Below are 12,486 nucleotides of genomic sequence, written 5' to 3'. Positions count from 1 at the left end.
AATGAAACACTTTACAAAGAGGATAGGGTATGGTTGAGAAATCTCTTTGTAAGTTGAGTATTTGGGATTCAAAGACCATTTTCCCATGGAAATTATTTTATATATGGTGAGTGGATTCCCAACCTAGTCCACCCAAAACCTACTGAGTGTACAACAAAATGGAACAGCAGGAGTAAGAAGGCATATTTATCCAAATGACAACATCAGTATACATATGATCAGAAGCTAGTATGACTATATAAATTGATTTCATAATTATTATTAGCTCACATAATCCATACAATTACTTCTTGAGGTAAGTAATTATGACTCTTAACTGACAGGTAAAGAAACTGCCCTGTGCAGTTAAGAATAACTTGCCCAGTGCCATACTTCTAGTCACTTTTTGATTAGAAGTAATCAATATTTGAATTCAGGGAGTATGAGTTAACACTCCATGTTCTTAACTGCTGCATGATACCCTCTCCTGCTTTTCACAGTCTCTAGGCAGAGACAAACAGGGGAAGTCAAGAAATGAGGCATACTATCTGTGAACACCTGGCATACGTGATTCAGCTTTTTCCTGTACAGAGGAAATGGGGCCTTCTGTGGTCAATCATTCTCTACTATTTTGAAAATGGAGAACAAAGGACACATACATAGCTGGAAGGGGGAAAAAGGGAGGAGTGTGTGTGCACATGCGTGCATGAGCATGTGCATGCATGTGTGGGTGTGTGTGCTGCAGGTTTATATTGCCAGTATTTATGTGTATCTGAATTTACCCAAATACTAAGAGAAAATCAGTGTATCTCATTGGAGGGATAATTGCATTCATGCATTCTGTATTCTGGCCTTTATTCTCACTGGTTCCTGCAACCTCCTGCTGCTACAATTCCTTTTTTATTTCAATTTTCTTTTTACTCAATCCTTTATGAGCAAAATTTGGCAATGTTCATGTTGACACCTTATGATCTAGTTTATTCATGACCTGGGATTTAAGAGGTAAAATGCCAAAGCATATTGCTGCTTCTAGTGTGTTTATGGAGTTTGTGAAAGGCTCTGACATTCCTCGTTTTTTTCTAAGAGAGTTAATAGAATCCAGTCTGCAAAAAGAAACCACTAGACATATATACTTCGTTTCAACTTCACACTACAGCATGATATAGCATTGTGGTCTAATTTACCTCTCTATTGTTTTACATACAATGTGCATCTCTCACCAAATTATGAGGAGATGTTGTTTTGCTGTTTAACCCTTAAAGAGAGTCATTTAAAATGAACTTAGGGATCTATCCCTTATAGGTTGATAATAAAAGGTAATTAGGTAATACTGACTGATTAGGTGTCAGGCTAGCTTTGGAGTACTTCTTTTTCCCAAGCAGAAAGCTTTGGCCACCTCCATAAAATAAACACCAGATGACTCTGACAATCCATGTGCTCATTCTAATGTCTTGTTAAGAAATGTGTAGCAGGCAACTTGCATTCACGATGTGACCCTGCGTGACCTTAGCAGTACTCAAGGTTTGGAACTACAGAGCATTTGAAAGGGGGAAGTCAGGATAACCACAGAGATTTTTCAAAAGCAGGACAAGAGAATGATGCAGGAAGTCAGGGAAAGGTGAGAAGCTGTGAGAAGGCAAGGAAACAGAAGAAAACAAGGCAAATGCAGGAGCCAAGAGCCAACAGGGGCAAGGCAGTTGGTAGAAAAAGGAGACAGAAATAGAGGTAGAGGCCAGACAATAGGTGATGTCAAAGGAATCTGTCTTCTGCTTTTGCTCCATTTCTCTGGTCCTGAAATGATAAGGAGATGAAAATGCTAAATGCTCTGGTTTGATCAGTGCATTGAATTACCCCACTCTACTCCAGTACTATGTATACATAATTATTGTTGTTAGACAACAAATTTAAAAGTTAAAATGAAATTAGAATGAGAAATAACTATCACTGAAAAGCTGACTATATTTAATAACCACCTTCTACACTGCTCATTTCATTAGCTCATGCCCAACTTCTGACTTAAGGTATTATTTAAATATTATGCATTCATTTGCATATCATTTCATCCCTGTGACTTTTTTTTTAATCACTGCAGTGCTTTTTATGATTCATATCAGTGTGAGGTTACCAAGTCACACATGCAGCATGTTTCACACCATGGTCCAGGGTTTTTTGTTGTTTGGTAAGGCAGGGAGTGGGGTGGTCTTTACATTCTACACGACAGATTTGGTGTGAAGGTGATGAGCTAGGAGTGTCTCGGATGTTTTCTGAAGACCACTTCACTTAAAGCATACTTCAGGATAACACTAGAGTATTCCTGGCAAGGTCAGGGATATCTATAGCTACCTAAAACCAAAGCACACAGAATTAAAAAAAGAAAAGAACCCTAAAACTTATGTTTTTCTTTAAGTGAGCCTCATTTGATTACACAGTGCAGAAAATGAATTAAAGAGGAAATCTCCCAATGGAACCAAGAACCCTGTCAGGTCCCCTCGCTCTTGTTCCCTTCAATAAAACCCAAGGAATTCTGTGGATTGATTCAAGGGCTTTGTGCTTTGTGGTTCACACTAGGAAGGCAACATCTTAGTCAAATTGTAATCATCCAAAGCAACAAGGAAATACAACCACAGCAAGAAGTAACCTATAAAAGGTAATAGATTCCTGTCTGATAGGCTTCAAAATAGAATTCACTCTAGACTCACATAATCAATAAAGTTGCCAGAAAGCTTTTTTTCCCAATCTTTCCCCATTCATCAGCATCTCCTAGATGAGCAGTGCTACTGTTTACCATGTGAGGATGAAATGTTTCCTTCTTTCCATCACCAGAATCAAAGAAAGGGAAAAGAAAGGGAAGCGAACACAAATGGCATGGCAAAAAGGTCAGCTCAGTTCTTGGAATAAGGGTTAAATCAATGGTTCTCAACCTGTTGGTGACAACCACTATGGGATTGCATATCAAATTTCCTGCATAACGCTGGGCAATGGTGGTGCATGCCTTTAATCCCAGCACTTGGGAGGCAGAGGCAGGTGGATTTCTGAGTTCGAGGCTAGCCTGGTCCACAGAGTGAGTTCCAGGACAGCCAAGGCTACATAGAGAAATCCTGTCTCAAAAAGAAACCAGATTTCCTGCATATTAGATGTTTACATTCTAATTCACAACAGTCGCAGAATCACCGTTATAAAATATCAATTCAAATACTTTTATGGTTGGGGGGTCACTGCAACATGGGGAACTATATTAAATGGTCACAGCATTAGGAAGGTTGAGAAGCACTGGTTTGAACTCTTGGTTTTCCCCTGGTGTACACTACCTTGATGAAAATAACTTGGAGTGTTGTGCAATTCAGCAAAGAATTCCTGAGGATCTTTGCATCAGAGTGCAAATGCTTTTCTAAAATGATTTTGTGACCAAGTTAGAAAGGACATAAATCAGGCCAAAAAAAAAAAAGCAGTAGTGATCTTCAATTTCAGGAAAATGCTGATTTTTCCTGTGAATTCATATTTCAAAAGCCATAAGATAAAACATTTCAGTGGGCAAATGTACAACCTCAACCCATGATTCGTTTCTTTACAATCATCTTTGATTTGGATGGACTTAATTCCTTAGCCAACAGTATGGTACTTATTAGAGGAACAGGCTATGCATCCCTGGGTTATACCCAAACCAATGGAGCCTGTAAAGTTCTCTGAGGAATGATAAGAAAAATCACAGGATACAGGAATCTCTCTGGGCCAACAATGGTTCCCTGATCACATTTTTAAACTCTTCCTTTTCTTTCCCTGGTTAGTCTCTTGGTTTTTAGTTTGCTATGGAATCAATTTCTCCCTTGGCTTTCTTCTGGGTCATAATTCACCAGTTTGAACTGTCTGCTTCTGTATGATCTAAATGAAACTTGCAGTTTTCATATGGCCAAGTCTCATTTTCCGATGCCGAATTCTTAACAACCAATGATTCTTAAGGGCTTCCTATCTTCTGACAGGCAATATTTTTTCTTATTAAAAAGAAGCACTGTTACTATTCTATAATTATTTTACTTGCAGTTAGCCCAACTCTCCCCTCCTTTTAGGCATAGGTTAAGCCTTCAAAGGAAGAGGAGTGTCAACAACCCATCAATAAAGCTTGCTGTTCCACAGTGGCTTATGGAAAAAGAAGGGAATGCTCCAGCTCTCCCTGAAATACGTTCAAAACAATATTGACAGTGCTAGCAAAGTATGCTTGCTTCTCTGGTGTTCAGGAAGTTTATGTCTGAGTTTAATTCCAAATGAGCACGCGCCATCAAACCCAGACATTCAAAGCCACAGCACAGGATCAAGTGGTTGGAGGGAACAAGATGCAGTTTGGCCCTTAGTTGCTGTTGTTCAGTAGGGCTTCTCTCATTATGCATGATGTTCTTGAGACATACAGTCTGTCTAGAATTTCTTAGGTTATATGAGGAAAAGAAAAAGCAAGAAAAATTACCTTTGTGTAGTACTTTAAGTGTTTGTAAATAGGGAAGTCTCTAAATGTGACAACAGGCCTTCATTTGGATTCTATCCTTTCTCCATAGTCATTGAGGTAACGTACTCCTTTCAATATAGTCACACCCATGGCTACATTATGGTCTAATATATGTGAAGAACAAAGCTGCTAGCTTATTTTAAAGATGAACATCATTTTCAGAAGAGACAGAATTAGAAAGAAAAACTCATCTCCTGGAGAGGTATGCTGAATTCATATCGTTCCTTTTTGAGAATGTGATAGTTTTAATTGTTCATTTGGTATAATGTAGAATCATCTGAGAAGAGAATCTTAGTAAGAGGCTGTCTGGGTTTGGCTGACCTATGGGCATGTCTGTGGGGAGTTTCTTTATTACATGAACTGACTTGTATTGTAGAAGCATGAAGACAGCTGACAGCACTGGCATACAATTATTCGTTCACTACTCTCTCACCTTGGCAGTGGAAATATTGTAGCTGGCTGCTTCAAGTTCCGACTGCCTTAACTTACCCCCAAACAATAGGCCATATCCTGAAATTATGAACATAACCCTTTTTCTCCATTAGCTTGTTTCTTTTGGGGTGTTTGAATTTTAGCAACAGAAAAGAAACTGTGATATGGAGTGTTTCTGGATTGCTAGGTCTGAAAAATGGAGAAGTGAAGAAGATCTCAACTAGGCTTTGATGTTGTTCCCTTAAAGGAAATGGGTAAGTGTAAGCAGACTATGCCCATTCCTGGTTAAACAGCTGTGTTCAAAGAGGTCTGGAGAACTACATTTCATTGCAGACAGTACTCTATTAAGGTCTTGCCATATAGGTTTGCCTTTTGACTAGTACCAGTTCCCACCTTTTCCTAGGGGATGGAATCCAGTAGCACTGGTTCTTGAACTTCACAGAGGACTCAAGGTAAAAGCAAGGAGGAACACAAGTAGGATGTCTGGTTCCCGTGCCATACCACTGACCGTTTCTAGCACTGGTACCAATGTCTTCCAGTAGCTCAATGCTTAATAACTGCCCGTGAATAGTTAAAAACAAAGGCATAAAGCAAACACTTAAAAATGGGCTAAAAAATTACACATAAAGCGGGACGAGAAAAGGTTCTGTATAAACAAGTGGACATCACTGAGAAATTTCCCAATAGCAAAAGCCATTATATCCTGGTAAGAACAAACCTATTATGTGTGAGAGTAAACTTACTTTTTTAAAAAGAAAGGTAATTTCTTTGTGCTGGCAAGCAGAACAAATTTGGTTTTACAGAAATAACTATCTCCTTATTCATTCCTTTATACTAACAATTTTTAGCAAAAATATATCATCCATTAGGAGAAAAGGTGGTATCAACAAAAGATAAATCTTTGATTTGCATATTCACAGAGTAAGCTGGATTGCTTTAAACCCCAGTTCCTTTGACAAACAGAAGGCATGAGGCCCTTAATTATTGGTGGCTACATAAAAATGCCCATGGGTCACAGAACAACATTTCTGTCCAAGGCCAATTACACTGAGTGTAAAGACTTCAGGGTCTGGGAGCTACAAAGATAAGAGTGTCTCCTCTCTGTCTCTGGAAGGGTTACCAACATCGTATCATTAGTACAGCTAATAACCCTCTGAGTTTTTAAAAGCATTGCATGAGCATATTAGGTCATTTATTTACACTTTAAAATCTCAATCCTTTTATTCCCAGACAAAAGAACTATTCGATATTTTTAATCAATAGTTAATTTTTGAATCACGTGTATATCTACAACCAATTTTGACAGATAGTTTGCTCAGATGAATCCAGCACAACAAAAAAAATACAAGTCACGGGGAAATGCAGGAAACTTTGTAATGCACAGCCTGAGACTTTGCCTTGAACCTGTTCTGTTTAATGCTACCTAATTATGGTAATTATATTGAACTCTACAGAATTCTCTCCTCCATGCAAATGGTTGGGCCACAGGATGAAAGTTTGTTGGCGAAATGCTGAATCCATTAAATGAGTGAGTAAAAACAACTTTAAATAACTTTTCTCCTCATGTTCATGAATTTCTACATATATTTTCTACAGTGAGCTAAGCATGGAGCTCTGTGATTTATATAAATTATTCATGACTTTCATGTGGATTTGGCAAGATGAATATTATCCCTATTCCCAGAAAGGAAATGGGGTAAGAAAGGTTTAAAGTGACTTGCACAGTGGTCCTGAGCTTCTAAGTTATGTAGTCAAGACATAGGTGGATCTGCCTGACTTACTTACTGAGTTTTCACCTCCCACCCCCACCCCCACCCCCCAACCCCCACAAGTGCATGCCACCCTTTAGAGTACCATTTTATCTTCTTCTCCTGACTCCCTTCTACTTCCATCTGTTTCAAATCCCACAAATAGTGAACTGGTGGTAGATTGGGATAATTTTAATGAAAGACTTGAGTGTTCTTTCATACCTCTCCTAAAGTTGCTTGAATTTTCTAGTTACCAATACAGTGTGCGGTCATCGAAATCCAAGAAAATGCAGGCTCCCTACAGTGCCACACTGTATCTTTCAGTCTCCAATCCTCCCATGGGTTCAGTGAATATGTTTTTTTTTCAAATCCCAGATAAGTGCATCTAGACCAAGACACTGTGTTTTCTCTAAGAAACCACCAGAACAGCACATTTACAAAGAAAGCTTAAGAGTATTTCTGATGTCTGGAAGAGAAGAACTTTGGAATCTGGCTGGCTCAACAAGGACTTGTTGATTAATCTTCCAGAGGCTGATCACACAAAGAGAGTAAGATACAAAATTAGTCCATCCTCATCAGTGGAATTCTGACAGCTCTTTTTGTTGTTGTTGTTCATAGTCTTTTTTTTTTTTTTAAAGATTTATTTATTTATTATATGTAAGTACACTGTAGCTGTCTTCAGACTCTCCAGAAGAGGGTGCCAGTTCTCGTTGTGGGTGGTTGTGAGCCACCATGTGGTTGCTGGGATTTGAACTCTGGACCTTCGGAAGAGCAGTCGGGTGCTCTTACCCACTGAGCCATCTCACCAGCCCGTTGTTCATAGTCTTAATGTAGGCTTCCTGAACTTTGTGGGTTTTTTTTTAAATCTTCAAGTACTTGTTTTGATAGAAGGCTATGTATTCTAAGAGACAAACTATTAATTATAAGTTCTGATCTCAGGCTAGAAGATGACTATGGCGATTAAAACCCGTTTCCTTTTTTCCCCCTCTCGTAATTAGCAGCCTTGCTAAAGGGAGATCAGTTATGACTGGAAAACAGAAGAGAGCAAGAAATGCATTCCTGAGACCAGTTGCCTTCCAGAGCCATTTATTTAATCCTTAAATTCTCCAGGTCATATTACTCAGCAGAAAGCAGACAGCAAACTAGCTGTGATCTGTTTAATGCCACTACACTTCGAAGACTTAGAGGAGGAAATCCATAGAAACAACAGAGCTGATGTGTTCTTTCTGTGATGTTTCCTATTGGACAAAGGTACTTAGACAACACAGAAAGGCCATCCTAATTATCCTGATGCTCTGTTCCACAGGTCAGAGGTGGACTTGAGTAAAGTCATGGAGGGCTGACCCACAAATGATGGGAAAATGTCCCTTTTCTACTCAGTCGTGTGGGCAGCTAATCAATGCACACATCCCACTTCCAGATTGTTTTGTGAGACAAGTGTAACAGCCCTAGAATTCATTAGGGCATTCTCTCATATCTGTTGTTTTCTAATCAGTGTAAAGACTAGTACCAGCAGTCACGTACCAGAGTAGAATCAAAAGGAGGAAGAATTAGGGGAGACTTCTCCCTTTATATTGGAAACATGGCTCTCAGTTATTCAATTTTCAACTGCAAAAACAACTAGATGTTTAGTTCACAGATTTCTTTGCATATATAGAAAGATACATTTATCAGGGTCCTGTCAGCAAAATCTTGCTGGCATATGAAATAGTGTCTGGGTTTGGTGGTTGTATATGTGATGGATCCTGACATAACTCTCTCTTGCGAGGTTATGCAAATTTTTTTGCATTGGCCTGGCAAATACAGAAGTGGATGCTGGAAGTCATCTATTGGATGGAACACAGGGCCTCTAATGAAGGAGCTAGAGAAAGTACCCAAGGAGCTAAAGGGGTCTGCAACCCTATAGGAGGAACAACAATATGAACTAACCAGTACCCCCAAAACTGTGTCTCTCATTGCATATGTAGCAAAGGATGGCCTAGTCGGCCATTAATGGGAGGAGACGCCCTTGGTATTGTGAAGATCATATGCCCCAGTATAGGGGAATGCCAGGGCCAGGAAGCAGGAGTGGGTGGGTTGGGGAGCAGGGCTGGGGGAAGGCATAAGGGGCTTTGGGGATAGCATTTGAGATGTAAATGAAAATATCTAATAAAAAATGCCTTTTAAAAGCCACATAAATTTGGCTCGAATAATGAGAATACACTTGACTGATTACTAAGAGTAATGAGTTCATATATAAAAGATAAAACACAGTATTAGGCTCTTTATGATAGTGACACCAACAAAGGCCTTTGGCACTGATGCTGTGTATGAGTTTTTCTTTTTAAGATTTATTTATTTATTTATTTATTTATTTATTTATTTATTTATTTATTTATTTATTTATTTATTTATTTATTTATTTATTTATTNNATGTAAGTACACTGTAGCTGTCTTCAGACGCACCAGAAGAGGGCATCAGATCTCATTACGGGTGGTTGTGAGCCACCATGTGGTTGCTGGGATTTGAACTTCAGACCTTCGGAAGAGCAGTCGGGTCCTCTTACCCACTGAGCCATCTCACCAGCCCCCAATGTGTATGAGTTTTAAGAGTAGATTTGGATCTGTGGCTATTTCCTATTAAGAACAGTCTCCTGGTCTTTATGCATGTAAAATACTGCTTCTGATTTACTGTGAGTCTACATCTAACCCAATAGCTTCTGACTTACATCAACTTTAAGCAACTGCTTCTTTTGTGTTTCTTTGACCCTCATTATCAACTTCACATCTCTGAATAAAGACAATGGGCTCAGGTGGGGCTTCTCATTTTATTTTATTTCTCTTTGCAGGGGTAACTGAATCATTTGAGGATCAAACCTCCAATTATGTAGTAGGAACCTGAGTTCTCTAACTCAAATAATTTTCATGTCTTTTCTATTTGATGGTCTTTTAATTACGTTTGTGATTTCACCATGTTGGTGCTATGTCTATGTCTGTTTCATTCAATGTCAACCAAGCTGTTCTTGCTCAATGACTTGTTACTGAAAACAAAGAAAAATACAACTTAAAAATGATAAGTGTCCCGAAAATGCATTGTTTTACTTTGTTAATGTAATTATGAAACAAAGGTTTCCTAGGCAGATCATTTAACACAGTACATGTTAAAAATGCCCATCCTTCCCACATCTTTCCTTTCATTCATTTCTAGAGTTTTATAGCAGAAGGCTGTACAGTAAAGAATATTAAAGGCTCTTGTTGTGAGAAGGACTGAGAACAAGGCACTTCAATTTCAGAGAAATTTATACATCATAACTCGTTGTCTCTCTGTTACTTATTTCAAAGAAATTTCAGTTCTGACCAGTGTGGGGAATCATAAAATGGTATTTTTTCTTTCCTCCATTTTTGGAGGGTGGGGTAGGAAGTACCTAAATTTTCCTGACTTACCCTGAGTGGATTTTCATTAAGGTAAGGGGGTTCACCTTCCACCATTTCAATGGCCATGATTCCCAGAGACCAGATATCAACTTTTGGACCATAAGCTTTTCGAGTTACCACCTCAGGTGCCATCCAATAGGGAGTGCCCACCATAGTGCTTCGTTTACTTTGCTCAGGAGTGATTTGGGCACAGAACCCAAAATCAGCTGTAGAGAAGAAAAAAATATATTAAAATGAGCCCAAATAAAAATTTTACAATAGCTTATTTTCTCATGTTGCAAAACCTTCCTTTAATGTTAAAGTGAGCTCTCACAAGTGACTAGCTCATATCTTGATCTTTTCCTAATCTCTCAGCTGCTCCTGAGTTTAAAAGGATCTGAAACAATTGATACAAGTGCTGTCATTTTCAGTAGACTTCCATAGATAGAGTTACCTCCCAGTACTTTCCATCTTCCAGTTAGTTATCTGCCATCCATTATTTTTAGATACCACTACAATCTAAAATCTGAAATCTTAAATCTAAATCTGGTTATAATCAATAGGAGGAGACTATCAGACATGTTCTTTGATTCAAATCAAGCTCTAATTGTTTTCAGGCAAGTCACTTTTAGTAGTCATTACCTTCTCAAGATAGACATTAGAACATCAGAAATTCCCTGATATTTCCGAATAAAAATACCTACTCAGTTTAACAGAACCATCCATCCCGAGGAGAATGTTGTCGCTCTTTATGTCTCTGTGGATCACTTGGTTTGAGTGCAAGAAATCCAAAGCTTGGAGGCACTATTGGATCAGAGGAAAAAGTTCTAAATATATCACAAAGAATTTTTTTTTAATTCTATATATCATTTCCAGGCAAAATTTGGGAAAGGTTGTGATCACATATTGCTAAGTGAAGTTGAGTACTGAATGCTTTAACACCATTTTCAAATCACATCACCATTTACAAGATGGAGGATACTTGATCTTCTGTATTTGAGGGCTCCCATGCCATACTATAAGCCAAACCATGAAGAGGATAAAGCAAGAAACAGTACTAGTCATCACTACAGTCCTACTGACCAGTTAGCCTAGCTCTGCTCTGCTCTAGTTTCCTAGGTGATGTGGATTCAGCTTGGTCTCATTCACTTGTTGTAATCCTCAGTGTACATGCTGAGGTTTGATTCGGTAGATCTAGTGTGGGGAAACGAGAATGTGCAAGTGCAATAATTTACTTGGACTATTTCAGATAGTTTTGAGGATGGATTCCAGTTCTAAAGTAATTAAAGATACTTGTTCAGAAATTTCCTTGTCAACCCAAGGAGCTGAATGGGTTTGTAGCCCCATAGGAGGAACAACAATATGAACTAACCAGTAACCCCCCTAGACCCCCCCCCCAGTGACTAAACCACCAATCAAAAAGTACACATGGAGGGACCCATGGCTCCAGCTGAATATATAACAGAGGATGGCTTTGTCAGGCATCAATGGGAGGAGAGGCCCTTGGTCCTGTGAAGGTTCTATTCCCCAGTGTAGGGAATTGAGTGTGGGTGAGTTGGTAAGCAGGGGTAGTGGGAAGGGGATAGGGGATTTTCAGAGGGGAAACCAGGAAAGGGGATAACATTTGAAATTTAAATAAAGAAAATATCATTCATAGACAGATAGATAGATATGAATATATATATATATGTATATATATATATAAAGAAATGTCTGTCTTTTAATACTAAAAGATACAAAATACAGGCTCAGGTAGAATATCATACAAAGTGAATATCAACTCCATTTCTGGCATAGAAGAAAACATGATTTGTTGCTATATGTGTATGTATAGAGTAGGAGAAATGGGAAGAAGTGGGAGGCAAAGAATGAGGAAATAGAAGAGGACTGTGGAGGGAAACAGAAAACCTGGCCTGACCAGGGTCACAAGTCCTTCCGGTCAGCACCAGCACCAGGTCACCTTGGGCGCGGAGTAGGCAGACAACCCCAAGGTCCCCAGAAGACTCTCCACACGATCTTAGGACCTCTAGTGAGTGGAACACAACTTCTGCCAGGAGGCAGGTTCAAACGCCAGATATCTGGGCACCTTCCCTGCAAGAGGAGAGCTTGCCTGAAGAGAGTACTCTGACCACTGAAACTAAGGAGAGTGCTAGTCCCCCAGGTCTGCTGATAGAGGCAAACATAATCACCTGAGGAACAAGCTCTAACCAGAGACAACTATAACAACTAACTCCAGAGATTACCAGATGGCAAAAGGCAAACATAAGAATCTTACTAACAAAAACCAAGACCACTAACCATCATCAGAACACAGCATTCCCATCTCACCGAGTCCTGGGCACCCCAACACATGCAAAAAGCTAGACCCGGATTTAAAAGCATATCTCATGACGATGGTAGAGGACATCAAGAAGGACTTTAATAACTCACTTAAAGAA

At 39.1% G+C, this 12,486-nt stretch overlaps 1 protein-coding gene across 9 annotated transcripts in view; it reads right to left on the bottom strand.

Annotated features, from left to right (window-relative positions):
• Window positions 1–12,486, bottom strand: part of Pak3 (p21 (RAC1) activated kinase 3) — a 236,127-nt gene that overhangs the window by 11,224 nt on the left and 212,417 nt on the right. For all 9 annotated transcript variants that reach the window (XM_021152815.2, XM_029473398.1, XM_029473395.1 and 6 more), the window contains 2 exons: window positions 10,753–10,852; window positions 10,079–10,275 (listed from right to left, as the gene is read on the bottom strand). In XM_021152815.2, coding sequence (XP_021008474.1) covers window positions 10,079–10,275; window positions 10,753–10,852 — 297 coding nt within the window. The remainder of the gene's footprint in view (window positions 1–10,078; window positions 10,276–10,752; window positions 10,853–12,486) is intronic.

This window comes from Mus caroli, chromosome X, assembly GCF_900094665.2.
Source record: "Mus caroli chromosome X, CAROLI_EIJ_v1.1, whole genome shotgun sequence".
In the NCBI taxonomy this organism is placed as follows: Eukaryota; Metazoa; Chordata; class Mammalia; order Rodentia; family Muridae; genus Mus; species Mus caroli.
The sequence above is the reverse complement of the archived record's forward strand: the minus strand, read 5'-3'. Positions and strand labels throughout refer to the sequence as shown.